The sequence below is a fragment of the Pocillopora damicornis genome, chromosome 4 (assembly GCF_964200805.1).
Source record: "Pocillopora damicornis chromosome 4, jaPocDami1.2, whole genome shotgun sequence".
NCBI classification, from domain to species: domain Eukaryota; kingdom Metazoa; phylum Cnidaria; class Anthozoa; order Scleractinia; family Pocilloporidae; genus Pocillopora; species Pocillopora damicornis.
Genome location: NC_142673.1, coordinates 20,834,954 through 20,854,072, shown reverse-complemented (window position 1 = coordinate 20,854,072; position 19,119 = coordinate 20,834,954). Strand labels below are relative to the sequence as shown.

Sequence of the window (19,119 nt, the reverse complement as noted above, 5' to 3'; positions counted from 1 at the left end):
TCCTGTCTGTTTCCCGGTCTGTCATCTGTCACCAGCTGCTTGCGTCATTAAACTGTTCCGTATTAGTTGAGACACCGCCTCACACGATTTAAGGCAAAACTTATCGTTGTACTTGTTCCGTCACGCTGTCGAAACCTAGCTTAATTTCTTTCAGTTCAGTTTTAGTGTGTTGATCTTTTCTCTTCTCACACATACTCGTTCCTTTCTGTCTAATGTCGCCTTCTCGCTGTCTGTCTATTTTAGCGGACGATAATTTCAATCCAACAAGGCCGCCTTGTACATTAAGGTAGTTTCCTTATAGCTTTAACTTTGACTCCAAATTGTTTACCTTGCGCAGAATCTTACACTTATTTTGAGCTCCAAATCCAAACAACAATTTAAAAGAAAACCAATTAAATTGGTGGAAACGAATCGGGCGATATCACTGTGACATCCACGAGATTGCCCTTCGTTTACTGTTTTTCTCTACTAAATTGGAATTCGAACTGTACGTTTTTGTGAAAGGCGGACAACAGGAGAACCTCGCGATGATGACCCGCTGAAGCATCACAGAGAATCAACAAGGATTTCAACCCACAAGAGAAGCCCCACAGTGAGTGAATAATTTGATTAAAAGCATCTTATGAGACTCTTGAAGTAATAAGATAAAGATAAAAAGAAAATGTAATCCTTTGAAGTCTTCTGCTGTTTTTTTGCTGTTTATTTTGCTTTTCCATTTTTTTTTAATTTGGTTTGTTCACGTTTTTTTAAAGTTTAAACCACGATGTTGGTCATGTTGCGACGTGATTAAGTTCGTTTATTTTGCATAGTGGTCAGTGTTGAAACTCTTAGGACCAATACTGAAGGGTATCATTGAATGATTGATCGATTATTCTCTGCCATCTTCAATGAAGGCCATGAAATCATCAATCTATTTTTGTCAATGCTGAAACAATGGGAAACGCGCAATTTTCCTGAGTTAAAAATCTATGTCCGTTTATGAGATAAAATGAGGATCTCTAACATGTCATGAATAAGAGTTGTGACTGTGCCAGTTATTTGCATTTGAGTACCTTACTTATCGAATCAATCGATAAGGCTCTGTTGCACAATGCTTTGCTCTGAAATGGACGTCCACAGCTATTGCAATATACTTTCATCATTATAACGCCATGTTTTGGTTTAATTTAAGTCTTTCTATTGCAAACTCATTGTATATTTGTGTTAGTTTACTGCGTACCTGGTAGAAAACCGATGGATATAAATAAATAAGTCTTTGCAGACGACAAATGACTTTTAATGAAGAAATTAAGTGAAGTGTTTACAAATGTGCGTTTCTAACTATGGCTATAATCTCATTTTCACGTCTCATGAATAAAATACAAAACACCATTGCGATCAGCTTTTTTTAATGTTATTTGTTACTCACCAGCCGTAATAGATTCTTGCAGAACCAGAAACCAAGAACCAACCCATTTAGCCGGTAGATATGTCCATCAATGTATCTAAAAATGTATTTACAAGTGGGTTGTTTGAAGCAAGTAAATAGCTAATTTCACCAGAATTAGTAATAGGCCCTCTGTCATTAGTCACAAAAATCAATATCACTATGATGACCAATTGTTTTCTGAGAAAACAATTGGCTAACCGGATAAACCTTGTGTAAATAACCGGCCACTAGTTATTCTACACAATGAGGCGAGTGCCACAGTTGACTTCACTTTCTCTTTAACAAATTTGCATTTGCAGTCAAGCTTTGTTCATTGTTACTTTTCGTCACGTCACCTTGTTCTTGAAGATTGCTTTCTCAGATAATTGTAAACGATTTTCACAGCTCAATTGTTATAAAGATAGGGCAAAAAGAAGGGCGATCTTTTAAACACTCTCATTCAACTTGGCTTATTTCACTCGTTTTACAAAATAATCAGATTGTCGATGCATTCATTGGGGGCACTAATCAAAAACATGTGTCATCTGAATCGTTGCTTGTTTTAGATACTTTGGTAAACTTCCAGACAGGACCTTAAGCTCATCTCTGTGTGACGTTCAGGACATGGCGCAATGCGAAATTAATCAGAATTTTTCGAATCAGGAAGGACGTGAATATGCAGGGAATCAGCGTTACCTTTCGCCGAATCTACTACAGTCATGCTCTATTTGTCAGACGCATTTGCTAATTTTAGAACACTGCTGTTACAATGTTTACAGTGTCTAACCAGAATGCAAATTTTTTGAACAGCCTAATAATAGCTCTCTTATTAGAGACCTGCTAGATACTTGTGTTTATGTCTACTACCGATTAACATATCAGGCCTACGCTACCATGGCCAGTGTGTACCAGTTTTCATTGGTCTTAACCTCTTGTCCGGAAGTCTTTGTGAAGTATTATTTTTTACAAATGATACCCGTAAAATTAGTGGCAATTTTCATTCAGCCTTTGCGGTTTATGGGAAATTTAAGTATGTTAAGATAGATTAGCATTCATTTCCGGTTAACTAAAAAACCCCTTTTGAAGTTCACAACCTAAACATATCGTAAATTTTAAACTTCTTAATTCAATAAGTTTTATTCCGAAATAAATTTTTTAACTGTGTGTAAAGCCTGCAGTTACTTATATGCGTAACTCTAGAATGATCAAGAGGCAGTTTTAGGAAGGAAGACGATGGGACCACATCATACTGGATGAACTCGAGTTGAAAAGTCCCAGTAATCAAGAGCTCCGGAAGGTACCGATTTGCTTAGGAGGAAAATACCCATTTTGAAATTTAGAAACATGACATTGAAAAAGGATTTCCTCTTGTTATATGTTGTTCCATAAAAACAGCCGCACAACATGGGGTTTTCTCACTTCAGAGTAAAACTACCAATCTGCGTTTTCACTGTAATTTGATCCTTGCGATTATTGACTGGTACATCGAATTTCGCTGAAGAAAACTGCTTCGTCGTTGACATGGGTGCAACAAGTAAGTTTCCCTGCAGTTTACCCTATCTTAATTTATATTTTACAGTCAAACTATCCCTAACTGTTTGAAGTTGTGAATTTAAGAGTATCGTATGTGAAATAACTGAAGTAATTTAAGCCGCTATGACTACATTTCCTTTTATGGGTAGCGCTTTACTGAGACTGAGAGGTAAGTTTCATGGAAAAGGTTAAGTGAATTAGTTTAACTTACTGATACTGAAAGACGATCGAGCATATCAAGTTTCAATTTGAGGAGAATCAGTTCCTAACACGTATCTTTTTACAGGACATTTCGCTCCCGCGTTTACGTGATTTACGTAGATTTACCGGCCCAAACTGATCTTGTTATTTCATCCACATTTCCTTATTCTTTGAAGTACTTATAAGAAAGACATATCTGTGTTTTTTTCTTGGTTATTGTTTACAGAATTTCTCATATTCTTCTTTAATTTTCAGGCGTTTCATTCCTTTTAATTTTGTTGGTTGGAGTTACTCGTTATTCTGTTGGTGCTCCACTTGGGAAAGAAGTACTACGTGACCGAATCAAAGAGTTCTTCAGGCGGATGGCCTATCTCTGTGAATATCAACAACCAAAGCTGAATGACTTGGCATACGAAACAAAAAGAGCTTTTGTAAGTAAAGAGAAATAAATGTTTTAGTTTTTTTTATTTTTTAGGACGAGTTACGTATAGTACAATGTAATAAGGAGCGGGGTAGGATTTGCGAAGAAAAAAACCTCTAAGGTAAATTTACCATGACTACAGAATTCCCTGGAAGGGTATTACCAAGTAGTGGTGTTCACTTCCTATTCAAAAGCTAGTTTGAATATTCTTAATAGCAGAAGCAATTGTCAATTAGCCAGTCAGAAATTAAATTCAGCTTTCACTTTCCAAACACACCAAAAAGACACGGCAATCAGTCGGCTGCGCCTCGTGAGTCCACAACAGTTTGACCGCACTGATGACGAATATAGTTGTTGGTAAGGAGTACAGACCACGCTAAACCACTGTCGATTTGTTAATTATAACATAATTTTCTATGAAGCTACCATAGTAAAAATTCTTAGGTACTGCATGGCTATTCATCCATCATAACATATACAGTTTCACTTCGGCCGAAAGTTCCAAAAATTTTGAGATAGTTTTTCCGATCTATCCCGATGGAGATAGCCCTTTTGGAGCTCAAAATGAAAAAAAAATTGCTAAATAATACTCTTTTCGAAAAACAATGAGTACGGAGCTCTTTCAAGCGACGAAGTTAGTTTTGGAGTTGACGATACTTCATTCCAAAACGCGATGCGAATTATGGCTGAAAACAAAAATTAATTTACTGACTTCAACTGAGGCTTTACGACTTTGGGGACCCTTCATTGAAACGGTAAATATTACTTTGAAGTGTTTATATGTCCCAAAAATGTTGTTCAATAAAAGAATTTGTTCTGAAATCGAAAAATTTTCAGAATTTTTAAAACAAAAAACAAAGCTACGCAATTTTTGGTCGTGAATTCTAGTAAACAACAATTCAAGTAGGGTTAATCTACCAGACAAGTCTCGTAAATGGATGAGATTTTTAAGTTTTTCGCTTCGTTTTTCGAACGGTTGGTATTATTTTTAAGTGTTGATATTTCCTAAAAGTATTGTTCAGTAGAAGATTTTAATTTTAAACCGTACAATTTCAGAATTTTTTAAAAATTTCGACACAAACCTACGCAAATTTCTAGCCGTGAATTCTAATAAACAACGATTCAAGCATCTACTACGTGATCGCGTGCATGCAAGAAACTCGTTCGTTTTTCACATCTGGACAGAAAATTTACAATTTTTTGTATTAAGATTTGGTCTCGAAATGTTTCACGACCGTTTTTGTCTTGTTGTTTATTCATAGTTTTCGGGTAGAATACGTTTACCTGGTAAACCCGGCACAGATGTAATAAACTCTTTTTTTTCGAGGACAACTTGCGTCTGCGTGCTTGTAAAAGAATTGGTTCTTGTTTTGGTTGTGCGTATATCGAGTTAGGATGCACTTGGGAAGTTTGGAGAGCACTAAAGAAGCTAGATTCTACAGTTAGGCAAAGCATTCTGAATTTTAAACCTCTGTATCTTTTTTATTTAGGCTAAAAAATACTTCGGCGATCCTCTGGAAGCAAGACCAGTAACCATTAAAGGAGTAGAGCTGCTGGATAACCGCAAAAGGCTCCCGGTAAGTTGATCTGAGCTGTTTCAGGGATGATATTGATGAAGAAATTAGATGCTGCGAACTATTGGGAATTTAAGGGTAAACAGAGCAGGAGAAATCACTCTGATCTTGGTGTCATGATGTTTTTATTCATTGTGGCAGCTGACAACTAATTTGAGTTTTCATATTCTTACTTTCAGTTGCACGTTTTTGCATCGAAGGCATACAAACAAGTGGCTATATTTCACTCAGTCTTTCAAGATATTACACAAAATTGGTCCCAGAGTCAACGAGAAAACAAAGAAATTAAAGATAACCTTAGAGGCATTCAAGGACGCCTTCAACACCTGAAAAAACTCATGAAGAAAGTGGTAAGAGAGCAGTTTTTATTTTGTTTTATTTTATCAATTTAGTCATCCAGAAAATTCTCTATATTCTATACGCAAGCATATTTTATATATGTTAATGTGACAGCGATACACCTAAAAAAAAGTCTGGTGTTTTCTTTTTCCTCTGAGTCTCCACTAGCACTAGTTCTTCCTCTAACGTCCCTTTCCTTTTTGTTTACAGGTCCGTTTGAGTTCCCAGTCCCCTGGAAATTCTTCTCTGCCTCAAGTTCCACAGCCAAACAAAAAAATCTGGAGCGATTCTATTCATCGACAGAAAGCCTGGATATTAGGAGTATTGGGAGAGTTCAAACTTAGTCTCATTTACCTGCGGCCCGCCATAAGAAAGCGCGCGTGTAAAACATGCAAAGTGAACTGACTGAAAAGAGTTTGTTCATGTACACTGTATCAGTGATTTATAAAGTAGAGTTTGTAACAGCTCAGCATTGGATAAGTTAACTCATAAGATTAATTTTTAAGTCAGAGCTCTTCTTAGAGTATTTTCAAATACCGCTTTTTGTAAAAGCTGATTATATTTGTTAGAATTCACATTCGTTGTGGCAAAAGCAGGCAATATATCAAAAAAAAGCAATAAGAAAGCAATAAAAAGTGTATTTTTCTACTGGATATTTATTAAAAATGCCTTGTAATTCATTGGCATATATTTATTTTTAAGAAATTACTAACAACCAAGTCAAGATCATTAGAACAACAAAGAATTTTGCCATATTATCGGAAATATTTTGTAAGCATTCTATATTATAATAGATTATATATTTATTTATCAATTCCATTTTTATTATAAATGTTTTTTAATATGCTTACACTTGTCTTGATTTGTTTCTTAATTCTGAGATGATTTTATTTGCCACGGGACCCTTACTAGAGAGTGCTTAGCGTAATTTGTACTCGTGTCACAACTTTGAACTCGCGTTACATGAGAACGCACTCGTTTTCAGCCAAGCAGGAGCGCGTAATTTTTTCGCGTACATTATTAAAGATATAAGTGGGTCGATGGACAACTGGAGTAACTCAGGAAAGCTTGGATTTTTAGTATTTAATGGCGCAATCTGGGGCTGTTTGAAAACCAACAGTCAACGAGTATTATTTAGAGTGAATAAAAAAAAAAAACAAAAAAACAGGTAGAGGAAAGAACAATGAAATAATATTATAAAATTACTCTTGTTAGTTCAAGCTTGTCAAACATTAAAAAAAAAAGAATCAGCTTTGAATGATAATAATATATAAAATTCATATAACGTTTATGTAAAGCCTTTAAGCGCCTTACGACGTGCAAGAGAAAGCTATCTAACCTACTTACTGCAATATTACAAACTTTGAAGATCTCAACAGTTAAAATTAAAAAACAAAAGCTCCGGGAACTTTCTAATTTACGTTTTGAACTCAGTTGATAACACTAAATCACCTAAAAAAAGGTTTTAAAATAAGAAAAAAAAAGGTTCATATAAACAGAGCAGCTACACTAAAAGCTCTGTCCCCATAAGTTTCAGTCTAGGATTTTGCTACTTGGAGACGGTTGGCAGAAGATGCTAACTCGTCTATAGTAGGCCTGTAGTAATTAATCATACTTGAAATGTAGTTAATCATACTTGAAATGTAGCTAAGTGCCTGCATGATTATTTAACACTATAAAAAATAAGATGCAATTTTATGCATAGCACACTGCAAGTGAAGTTATTTGAGAGCTGGTATAATATGCCTTGGTTACATTTCCTGGTATATGCTATTAACCGCGCCGCAGAATTCTGAACATACTGTATACTTCTGTAGTAATCTTTTTGTTGACACCATACAACAGAGCGTTACAGTGATCAAGCTTGGAGATAGCTAATGCAGGAATGAGGATTTTGTCAAACTCCGGAGTTATGAACTTTCCGATTTTAGCTATGCACTTAGGTTGATAAAAAGAGGACTTACAGATGGCATCGACATGATGTGTCATGCTAAGATATTTGTTGAATACAACTCCTATATCTGCTGGGGTGCATGTATTACGTCTCCAACATCTAAAGAATATATGCTGGGCTGAAATCTAAATTTAGAGCCCAAGACAAGGATCTCAGACTTATCCTTATTTGACTTGAGCTTGTTGGCACCCATCCACTGTTTTATTGCAGTGACACAGGTTTTTAATTTGTGGACGGCAGATTCGAGCTGGCAATCTTAACCAGGACGAAAGGAGGCAAAAAGCTGTTTTTCATCTGCGTATGTATGGTACGATATACCTTGCTCGTGCAGAATGTCCCCCAAGGTGCTGTTACATCAGAGGAAAGATAGCTTCGAGAACAGATTCCTGAGGTACCCCAGACTTCAACCGCCAGGTAGAAGATCTTATAGACCTCACATTGAGCCGCATTACGTGAACTCCATGGCGGCGTGACAGTAATATCTCATGGTCGACCGTGTCGAAGGCTGTTGACAGGTCTTGTTATCAATCGCGCGAAGGACCTGCAGATGGGCGGTATCAGTGCTGTGATATATGCGGACTGATAAATTTCGTGAAGACCGTCAAATACCAAGTACTCCAACAGCTGCGTAGCTATTACCCTCTCCGTTGCTTCAGAGACAAAGTTAACATGAAGTTGGACACCGGTCTGAAGTTGGGATCAACTTCAGGGTCTAACCATGGTTTCTGTTGGTCCATTAACGCTTATCGAAATAAAATTATTAACATTGAAAAACATGAACAACTGGTGAGGGTCACTCTTTTTGAGGTATTAAAGCCAATTCTAACAGGAAACAATAAGTCATTTTTAGTTTCAAATAGTACTCCGTTTTCCGATATCATAAGAGCAAACGCCGTTGCCAGATCTTGGCAATCCTGATTCTTTCGCCTCAGAGCATATTACGGGAAACGGTTAATGATAAGGAGGACTTTTAAAAGCAGGTTCGCAATTCATCTTTTTTAACAGTTGACGGTTAAATGATTAAATTTACTTGGGAAGTTTGACGGCTGATGGATGACACTGCTAAGGCCTTCTATAAGACTCTCAGTGAGAGTCATTGGGTGGGACTCTCCCGGCTTAGCTTGTTTCTGTTACCCGTTGTACTGAGCCATTGCTTCTAGGAGATCACCGAACACCATTTGACAAAGGCTCTTTCGGTTAGCTGTAAAATTGAGATATGCTAGATATCATTAAGATATATGATCATGGTCATCAAGCGGTGCCAATATCACTGAGAGAAAGGAACTCACAAAGTAGAAGCGAATGTATTGTAGATAAAAGTGATTAGAAGGTGCCAATCATTTCAAATGAAACACGACGGCTCTGTTAGCCTGAAAGTTTATTCCCGTCGAAATGTTAACAATAGAATAGAAGGAAGGGAAAGGTATCACCTCACCTCTCTAACAATGATCCTGATTATCTCTTTCATCGGCCGTACTTCTACATGCATGAAAACCTGCACGGTTTGCGAAAAAACTTGACGTTTATTTGATGAAAAATTTTAGCATAATGTTCCTGTTTTCTTATAGTTGAAGGGAAGAAGCAATTCAGGCTTAATTGAGCGTGTCCCTTTCTTCGATATACTGCTAATATTCAACATAATTGGCTAAACAGCTGTGTCAATTAGAAAAGACTTCTTCATATGCTTGTACACAAAATGGATTGATAAAAAACTGACACCTGACGACGCCCACAGCAATGAAATTAATTTGTTGTTGTTACTCTATACACTGCCAAATCTAGACCTGTGTAAGAATAATGCTCTCCCTCCTGAGGCCAAAATTTTCCAACAAAATATATCACCTTTCTGCTGACGGAGCAAACAAACTCGTGTTGAAAGTAGGTTTATCCATTTTCGATAAAATAACGAGAGTAAGGGATCTTTCGAACTCTATCTAATCGAGATGTTGCCAAATGTTCCTGTTTTCCTTGGCGTGGTGTATATGTTATTGTTAATGAGACTCCTTTGACAATTATTAACGCTTTTCAAATGAGAATATAACGATGAAGGAAAATATATAATCAATAACAAGGAACTTGAAGAAAACCTTACCAAAATACGCAGCCAAAAAAGAAAAAAAAAAAAAAAAGAAAAGAATTCGAATAACATGCAAAACGTCGGAAAACATTTTCACAAACAATGACGGAGACACACACAAAATTCTCATGGCCACTTGTTACGGTATGTCATAACCCTTGATTTACTTCATTGTCCGAATTTTTTAACATGCATCAACAGCTTTCAATAATGAAGCCAAAAACAAAAAAAAAACGGAAATTAAATATTGGCTCAGCTCGAGGTCTGCTCGACAAAATAACGTTATCACATGAACTTGTTACCACAATTCATAGCCCTGATAGCAGACGGAAACTCGCCTCTTGTGTTGATCCGACTTCACCACTGAAATTTCCCGACTGACTGTGTAAATATGGCTTACGAACTTGCTGTTGTAATATTGACAGCAGTAGCCTGTTTCAGTCTGAAAGATAATTCTGTGTTGGCTCAATCGGAATGTACCTTGGTTGAAAACACCTCCGACAAGTGCCGCAGTGCCAATTATATCAAAATCCTGGAGCAAGAGGTACACAAAGGTACGGAAAAGAGAATTAAACTTCCAGGCTGGCAAAGAGAAATCAGATGGTTATGCGGGTCATCAGAAGAACGAACTGCATGGGACACCCCTGCCAATCAGCTTCGAATCACCTACCAGAGCGACGGAACAGTCCGATGGAGCGTTTACGACTGCCCCGACCTCTCAGGACCAACGAAAGCGGGATTACGATGCGCGGTTCCAGAAACCACCGAGTTTTGTCCTAAATTTAATGGAGCAAACTCCAGTGCTTGTGTCTTCGAGTTGAAGAAGTCGACTTCTCATGTGGATCAGAAGACTACGACAGTATCAATCACTGGGACTCTGAGAGCGGAGGTAGAAAAGAAGGCCGGCTCGCTGACAGCAAAAGGTTCTGCTGAAGTACAAGGCGCAGTCTCGCATTCCATCACCAAAGCAAAAATCGTCACCTACGAGTCCCGACAGTTTCTCGTCATACCCCCGGGATTTTCCTTTTGCGCCTTCACCAACAACACTAGTGTGGATGATGTCAATGCTCCCACCGGTTTTCGTTGGCGATGCTCGTTCCCTGAGTACATTCAAGCAGCGGAGAGGTTTAGCAACGGACGCTGTACGAGCTTGGAAATCTGCAAAGTTGGTGTATGTGGAAGGACCGTGACGACAAGTGGTGGAAAATCTGTCTTCATGAAACTCACTGTTCTCGAAGCGTTCATGATCTTGGTATTTTTCCGTTCACTTATTGATTAGTCGCAATAGTTAAGGCTCGCTTAAAAGGTCCAATTTGGTTGTTGATGTGCAATATATATTCCGACTTCACTAGTCACAGTAGTTATAGATTATTCTGTAAATCAAGTCGTGGGCTTTTAAGTCGTCGGTTTGTTTTCATGATATATTTGTGGGGCTTAAGAATTATCATTTATCATTATATGGTTATTTGTTTCCTGAGTGTTAAAAAAAAAGAAAATATGTAATCATTTAAACTGTTAGTGATTTTCTCTTTCTTGACTCCTTAGCCAGACCTTAGACTGAGAAAATAATCAATTTAACCATATGTTTGCTTATATAAAAGTCAATGTATCTTAGCCGTTATGTGATTCAATAAACATGTCACTCAAATGAACGGTTTCTTTCAGGGATATAAGTAATTTTCCTTTGACTAAATAATCTTATGTCACAATTTTCAGATTCTTTTGTTGTTCTCCGAAGGCAAAGGAAAACCCTCGAAAGGAGGTAAAAAAAATCGGCTCCAGCTGAGTTTTCTATAAGTATACCCTTGATAACTTTACTCATTATACTAAAATCATCTTATTACGAGCAAGACTTCAGTTACTTGGGGACTCCATGACTCATCTTGTTAGGAGCGGAATTAAAAGAATGGTCTTCCTGTTTTGTAAGTGCAATGATCTGCAATCCTGAACGTCAAAGGGTTGCGGAAAAAAAAAGATATAATGGTTGATTTTTGATTAGTTGAACAGAAGTCGGTTAAAGCTAAGTTTTCTAAAAGAATGTCTTAGATAACTTGATTCATTATATGTGGAAATCAACTTAATGCGAAGAAGACCTCAGTTGCTTGAGGACTACACCAGTCATCTGATTAGGAGCGGAATTAAAAGAATGGTCTTCATGTTTTGCAAGTGCAATGATCTGCAATCCTGGACGTCAAAGGGTTGCGGAAAAAAAAAAAGATATAATGGTTGATCTTTGATTAGTTGAACAAAAGTCGGTTAAAGCTAAGTTTTCTAAAAGAATGTCTTAGATAACTTGATTCATTATATGTGGAAATCAACTTAATATGAGGAAGACCTCAGTTGCTTGAGGACTCCACCAGTCATCTAATCAGGAGCGGAATTAAAAGAATGGTCTTCCTGTTTTGCAGGTGCAATGATCTGTGAATACTGAACTTCAAGGGGTTGCAGAAAAAAGAGAAGAAATTGTGGTAAACTCTTTCCATTTTCCCATTAGCAGGAAGAACGTGAGATGAAGTCCAATTTTACATTACAGAATTATGGTTGGCAGCACGGTTTCTGTCACCTGAAATGCGATTTGTAAAGAAGACACATTCTTTCGCGTTTTCAAAACCCTCCTCGTGCTCACAGTTCTATGGTTGGAGTGTTGTCTGCCTCTCAAGTCCTTACTTATGCAAATGTATTTTATTCCTCGGTGGTAAAAGTTGCGCAAGGTTGGAGTCACTACTTTCATCCAACGAAAACTAGCACAAGGAGTGACTCCGCTATTAATAGTGGTTTTGGCTTGGACGTTAAAAGAATTCAAGGAATTCGAATTTCTTTTCGATAAAAGTATCTTGAAAAGCAGGGGCTTGTGCTCTCAGAGATTTATCAATTTTTTTTGGACCTAGGCTTTGACTAGAGAGAGAATATGTTGTCCATGTTGCATCTTTGATTAGTTACCGATCGAAAAGCGAGGTGTATTATCCAGATTTTTCTACGTTATGGCATGAAAAGATCTGAAGGCTAATTCGGAGAAGAATGGCATTGACGTTTTACATCTACCTGATGTTCAGGAAAAATGGTATAATAAATCAATTTTCAGATATCAGCTACTGTGAAACTCAGAAAGTTAAATACACCAGAAATATTCATAGAAGGTTTTTGCGGTTTTTTTTTGTTTGAAAAGCAATGTCAATTAGATTTCAGAAAACTAAAGCGCGAACAGCAGCGATAATTAATTGTGCTAAACGTCAATTTGACTGACCAATGTATAATTGACCTTTCAGAGTCAAATCAAAGTGTTCACGGTTGCCTGAGTTGCACACAATAGTTTATAAGTTGTAATTTCTCCTTGAAAGAATACAGAATTTTAAGAAATGTACTTTTTAAAATGTATTGCCAGCTCTGAGACAGTTGGTGCAGATCACAATAATTACAGACTCTTTGATCTTATATACGCCGGCACCTTTTCATAATAGGCCACTGATATTTGCTTTGTAACCAATCTCCTTTGCTTCTTTTTTTTCATTATGATTTTTTTAAACTTTCATTCGCGTTTTTTTTTTGTTTCCCTTGAAAAGTTAACCAACTAAGTATGGCAATGTTGTATCACAACTCTTACCAATAGATATTACTTCACTTACACAGTAAGTATATTAATAGATGAGCTTTCAGCGACCAAATAATTCAGGAAATCAAACAAACTAATGTACATGCACCCCGACCGAAGCAGAAATGTTTTTGTTGTGTTTAAGAGTTGTTTCTGTCTTTTGAAAAGTAATACCATGATATTTGGTATAAATAATGGACAACGCTAATTTTCACTATCAGAGAAATTATGTCAACTTCCTGCAACAATTCTGTCAGAAGAAATCATTTCAAACTCAGTGGCTCGAGTCTCTGTCCAACTGCATCCAAAATAGAAGTACCATTATTTTTGCAAGTAACATCTCTTCGTCATGTTTGTGTGTTTAGCCGAACAAACTCCGGTGTCGTCTCAAAAAGGACCTTTTCCCTTTCTTGTCTCGGGTTGTTGGCTCAGCCAGTCGTCAGTATGCAGGGAAGGCTAAGTCTGCTTCCTCTCCGTCTCCGTACAGCTGGATGAAAACAAAACACAAACGTTTAAATATATAAATGGTAAAGACTGCGTTAGCAGGTACTTTTCAGTTTATATTACAGATTGTTTTTTTAAGGCTGGTTTTCAAGTTTGTTCCCAGTCTTTCTCTCTCTTTCCGCTTCCGAGAAGAAGGAAGACACTTAACACGTCTTAGAAAAGTAGTTAAAAAGCGACCCATATTCAGGGGAATGAGAAAGGGTAAGAAAGCTCAATACTGCTGTAAGGAATCAGCCGAAAGACTTAGGGGGGAACAGTCGTCGCTGACAAAAGAGGAGTCTAAAGAGAAATTGAGTACAAAAGAAGGAAGGGGGGGGGGGGAGAGGAGAGGAATCATTCATGGAGCATTTTAGAGCCATATGGAGATCAAGTAAATCTTGTATCAAAAGCTTAACCAAAATCTTCCGAAACCCCCTCCCTACCATAAACAAGTAAAGAAATGTATAACATATAAAGCATATCCTAATTAACACTTCACAAAGAACGAAAAGAAAAAGATATGAAGGGAAGTCCTTTATCATTTCTGGGACAAGTTTTCTGGTAAACAACTCCTGTCGTGCATTCCTTAACAAATCTCTCGACTATGACGTCAATTCGGCGTTAGTATGGCGTCAATTCTCTTTGAAGCAATGCGGCACAGACTAAACATTACCATAATCTTATTTAACACGGATTCCGTGTCTTAAAGCGACTTGTTAGCCTCTGTACTGTTAAAAACCTTTAACGAAAAGAAGCTCAAATGTGGGTTGTTCTCTTCATTATCTTAATGCGAACAGCGGCGGCGAATTCCTGATTTTTATGCAAAAAAACAAATAAACAAACAAAAACATCAAATTAAATAATCAAACAGCAAAGCAGAAAATCGAAAATCAACTTGGTTTCAGCCATACAAGGGCCGACTAACAGTCAAACAATAAGTGGCCGGCGCAGTATATTTTCCCTTAAAAAGGAGTTAATGGCTATTCTTGACTAAAATTCTATCATGTGTAATGGCTGAACAAGATAGCAAAACGCGTTCACCATATTAATAGGCCCTTGGCCGATCGTGCAAAATTGCACTATGACTTTGACCTTTTCGGAAATGCTCGGATTACATCCGATCGCTCTGAAATTTCGGCTGTAGCATGTAAACATTCTAAGCCAATCACATGGCGAACTATCAAACGTGACCTCGGGAGCCCGATCCGAAAATTATTTGCGTACGATTTCAGTCTGCGATAATGGCGTCCGATGAGAAACGCTAGAGATACAGCGTAGCGAAGGCTTTAGAGGTGATTTTTGACGATGGAAGTGAGCATGGTGGTATCTGTAGTGGTGAGGAATCCGAAGTAGATAGAAAACTGGAAAATCCTAGCGAAGAATCGAGGTAAGTAATCTGTAAACATTCTTGCGATATTTAAATGCGTGACGCATGTGGTGTTGAAACATTTACTTTTAATTTTCGCGCACGAATCCTTGTTTTTTGCCTTGAGACAAACCTGTAAATGTATATTTGTGAATGAAAAGCAACATATATTATGATTAAACATGATTTTTGAGCGACAGAGAAAATAATCTTCAGTGGAATGTTAGAACGCAACGACCTAAATTATCAGCCGATGACAGATATGACGCAGTGTGCGTCCGAACTAAATCAAATAAAATATTTTATTTTTAAAACGATAGTTTAATATATATCGACCTGTACATTATCTTATATGTTTTGTATGTTTTTTAGATGTGGTTCTACTTGTTACTTGCTGAAAATTCACAAAACAAACAAATTATGCTCGAGAATGAGTGGAATGATATAAAATGACAGGTTCCGGTTTCACCTCTGAATTGTTTACTCTTGAAAATACTGGTGGTGCATTGCAAGTGAAAGGCTTTTGAAATATGTTACGCTTTATGTATTTTGAGGTTAATTATCTCATTTGTCCCTGTTTCAAGGCAAAATTTCAGAAGTCAAACAAAGAAATATAGTTCCAATGATTGCACTGTAGACTTCAAGAGGGATTAGTAAATTTGGGCTTGGGGTGATGATAAGATTAGGTCAGACTAATTAGTCAGTATGTCAATCTTCAAACAAAGAACTATAGTTCCAATGGTTGCACTGTAGACTTCAAGAGGGATTAGTAAATTTGGGCATTTCACTTCTGAATTGTTTACTCTTGAAAATACTGGTGGTGCATTGCAAGTGAAAGGCTTTTGATATATGTTGCACTTTATGTATTTTGAGGTTGATTATCTCATTTGTCCCTGTTTCAAGGCAAAATTTCAGAAGTCAAGTCATGTTTTGGGGTACAGTTTGGAAAAAAATTCTAATTAATTCCATATCTGTTCTTTTTCAGCCGGGGTGTCTGAATGTCTTGCCCATAAGATAAGGAATATTTTATCTAAGAAATGTTTCCTTTTAACTCTAATCCATTCAGGCTCAGGCTGTTTCAAAGTCAAAAGTTGTACAATAATTTATGCAAATTGTATGCCATTTTCTGAGCATGATTTAAAATCCATGGATTTTTGGAGGCTAAGTATATTTTTTCTGAAAAGCTTATTTTGTCCTCTTTCAAATGAGATATAGCACTAATCACTAGTGTAAATACTGTTGACAAAAAAAAATAAAAGAAAAGAGGTTACCATCATTTGTCATTTTTTTCAGTCGACTATAAAGAGTTATTAATGCCGAAGCGTAGTTAATAATAAGTTTTTCATTGAAGTGGTATTTTTGTTGTATTACGTGCAGTGCTTTTCATCAAACTTGAAAGTAAATATGCTGATTGTTCATGAGCCTTCTAATTGAGAAAGAGATGTTCAAACAATTACCAAACCAATTCAAAAGCAAATATAATTACATAAAATTATAATTGCCACTTCAAGGTATGTGAAGCGTGTTTTGAAATTGCTATCATATCAATATCCTTATGTAAACTGCCACGAAAGAGTTGCCCTCTTCATATTTATCTTGTTTACTATGGAAGTCTAATAACTTGGGATTTCTTTGTAAATTGACAATCTTCAATCCCGTAAAAAAAAATTGTTTTTTTTTTCTCAAAAGTATCAACATATTTTTTTCAAACAGTGACTCATTGATGAAACACGTCATCGCAAAAGAACTTGACCCGAATGCGACTCTTACAAGGTTTTCAAGGGGTTCACTGAATAGTTCCTCGACCTACTTCAAATTTATGAGGTACTTCGGATATATCACGAAAATTGAAAAACACAGATTCCTAAACGCAAAAATGTTTCCTGTGATCTGCTGGTGTCATTTGTCGCCTTAGTCATCCGCAACAATTAAAAGACCGTGTGATCATGTGAAGTACTGTCTTAAAACCGTTGATTATTTAAATTAAATGTATTCAATTGTGTTACAAGATAGAGCCTTGATAATAAATTGAGATATTCATTTTGCGCGATGTATTTCAGCCAATAACTTCGGTATGATAATTATCTTAAAGGTTGATGATGATCATCCCACTAATGTCTTTGTCTTAAAATACTCAGAATTCTCTGACTTTGGTTGAGGACCTGGAAGTCCTTCATAGTGACTTACGGACTACCTCAAATATTTTGCTGACTTATCATGTTCATGCAATCACTTGTCCATTGTCAAATTTGCATAGAAGAACACGCATTGCTTGAGCTTCTTGCTAATGGCGATGACACGCCTGCAGCAAAGTTTCACTGATGCGCGCTTGCAACGAAACGGCTCAGGGCAATAACTTGACGTCTAAGCCGAAAACAAAGATCTGTAAAGTACAGTTATACTGAACTTTCGTTGGGCTGTGGAAAAAAGAGGTGCAGGTTTGTTTACTGCTAGCGCCTCCTATAGAAATAATTCATACATGCTGCTTCTAACTCACTGCAAATGAAGTGCTCTCACCTGTTGCAAACCGCTCATCGTTTTCTTCTGGTTCTTTCTCTTTCCTTTGCATCGGTGCAACGGTCTTCGCTGCACCGCGAGAATTGCGCAAAATTATAATAAGCAAGACAACAACCGCTGTTAGCAATGACAGAATGATTGCCAGAATAATGTTTACGCTGATGAATTCCATCGACTTGCTCTTGTACATGCAATCTACAATTCCTTTCCTTGTTCACGTCGAGCGGCTCGAGTGCCGGAAGCTGATATCTATTGTACGAGAGTGTTGATGTCTGGTTGATCTTATAATTGCTCAGTACCTTGAGTCTCTGGGTCGATGCACGAGCGGTCAGCCAGTATTTCACGCGTTTATCTCTGATAGGATGACACCTAAGTTTTCTTTATTATGCTTTGTTTTTTTGAGCAAGCACCTACCATTATGTTATATATTATATAGCTTGAATCACTATAGGAACGAAAACCTCATTGACGTCAAGAGAAAGAATTCTCTTGAGTGTTTTACTGCGGGGTCATGTTTTTTTTTTTTTTTTAAAAGCATCGGGTAAATATCAGTCGAATAATGAAAATAATGAATGATTTGTTGGATGACACCTAATTTTTCTTTATTATGCTTTGTTTTTTTGAGCAAGCACCTACCATTATGTTCTATCATATAGCTTGAATCACTGTAGGAACGAATACTTCATTGACGTCAAAGAGAAAGAATTCTCTTGAGTATTTTACTGAGGGGTCATGTTTTTTTTTAACAGCGTTGGGTAAATATCAGTCGAATAATGAAAATAATGAATGATTTGTTGAAACTTGTGTAGGTCTAAGCATTTTCTGAACGTCAGTCACGGTGTCGGAAACTGAAACTCGTGTCCCTAAAGGAAATGATGTCCCTAAAGCAAATGATCTGAAACGAGACCATAAATTGTATGGTTCTTTGATAAAACTGCCTAGCATTTAAAATGGACCTATATTGCACAGATCATGCGACACCAATTTTCTCTTTTAACAATTATTCCCCTAGCTTATGATGCACATAACGCAGAAATTTGGGTTCTAATGATACAAATCAAAAATAAGATATGATAAATGGCTCTATTGTAGTTGGTGCTTAACGGTAGCGCCAAATTAAGGTAAGCTGAACATGTGAGCATGAGCTCAAAAACTATTTCCGCATTACGAGTTCAAGGTTCATTCATAATTTTGATAGTTTTGCTTAGATGGAACAAATGTTGTGTTTTGATTGGCTGGAATTAGATGAGGTTATTTTGCCCGCTCGGAGCAAAATCTCCGTTGTCATCGTTTGCTTATATAGTTAAGACATCCGTTGTTCACCAGGTCAGTCATGACTGGACATTGGCCTTCAGCCTCAATATTTTCTCATCTCCCTCTTCCCGAAGGTAAGATCAGAAGTTAAATAAAAGAGAAGAAATTGATAAACAGGCCGTTCTCCAACCACTGTCTTTATCGAAAGCTCGGTAAAGCATGTTTAATGTCTAAGTACACCTAATGAATCACATGTACCACTCGTGCATTTGCACTGGTTGCTATTTTGCGATTTATTGTTTGAGTATTTATGTGAACGTTCTCAAATTAAATTGCACGAGTCGTGGGAGGGTGAAGGGTATAAACTCTGTTAGACTTCACGCGTGACCATGTGAACATTGGT

General features: G+C 37.0%; 2 protein-coding genes and 2 long non-coding RNA genes across 6 annotated transcripts in view; 3 read left to right on the top strand and 1 right to left on the bottom strand.

The window, feature by feature from the left end:
- Positions 1-2,695: 2,695 nt before the first annotated feature.
- On the top strand, positions 2,696-6,101 carry LOC113686883 (uncharacterized). The gene is made up of 5 exons (XM_027204563.2): positions 2,696-2,942; positions 3,398-3,573; positions 5,054-5,140; positions 5,317-5,487; positions 5,687-6,101. Exons 1-5 carry the CDS (start codon positions 2,930-2,932, stop codon positions 5,879-5,881), a joined length of 642 nt encoding a protein of 213 aa, XP_027060364.2. The 5' UTR covers positions 2,696-2,929; the 3' UTR covers positions 5,882-6,101.
- A 6,900-nt stretch (positions 6,102-13,001) lies between these two features.
- The window catches only part of LOC149047227 (uncharacterized), a 10,328-nt gene continuing 4,210 nt past the window's right edge, over positions 13,002-19,119 (bottom strand). Inside the window, exons 1-2 of one of the 2 annotated variants that reach the window (XR_016186134.1) lie at positions 17,463-17,794; positions 13,002-13,583 (exon numbers count right to left, since the gene is read on the bottom strand). This is a non-coding gene — a long non-coding RNA (uncharacterized LOC149047227). Of the gene's footprint in view, positions 13,584-17,462; positions 17,795-19,119 lie in introns of those variants that run through there. The other variant, XR_016186135.1, reaches the window with a different exon arrangement.
- The window catches only part of LOC113686733 (TNF receptor-associated factor 2), a 16,893-nt gene continuing 12,568 nt past the window's right edge, over positions 14,795-19,119 (top strand). Inside the window, exon 1 of the mRNA XM_089204995.1 lies at positions 14,795-14,966. The gene's annotated coding sequence lies outside the window, so the exon portion shown is untranslated. The remainder of the gene's footprint in view (positions 14,967-19,119) is intronic.
- LOC149047228 (uncharacterized) overlaps positions 18,569-19,119 on the top strand; it is a 3,196-nt gene continuing 2,645 nt past the window's right edge. The window contains exon 1 of one of the 2 annotated variants that reach the window (XR_016186138.1): positions 18,569-18,850. This is a non-coding gene — a long non-coding RNA (uncharacterized LOC149047228). The remainder of the gene's footprint in view (positions 18,851-19,119) is intronic. The other variant, XR_016186137.1, reaches the window with a different exon arrangement.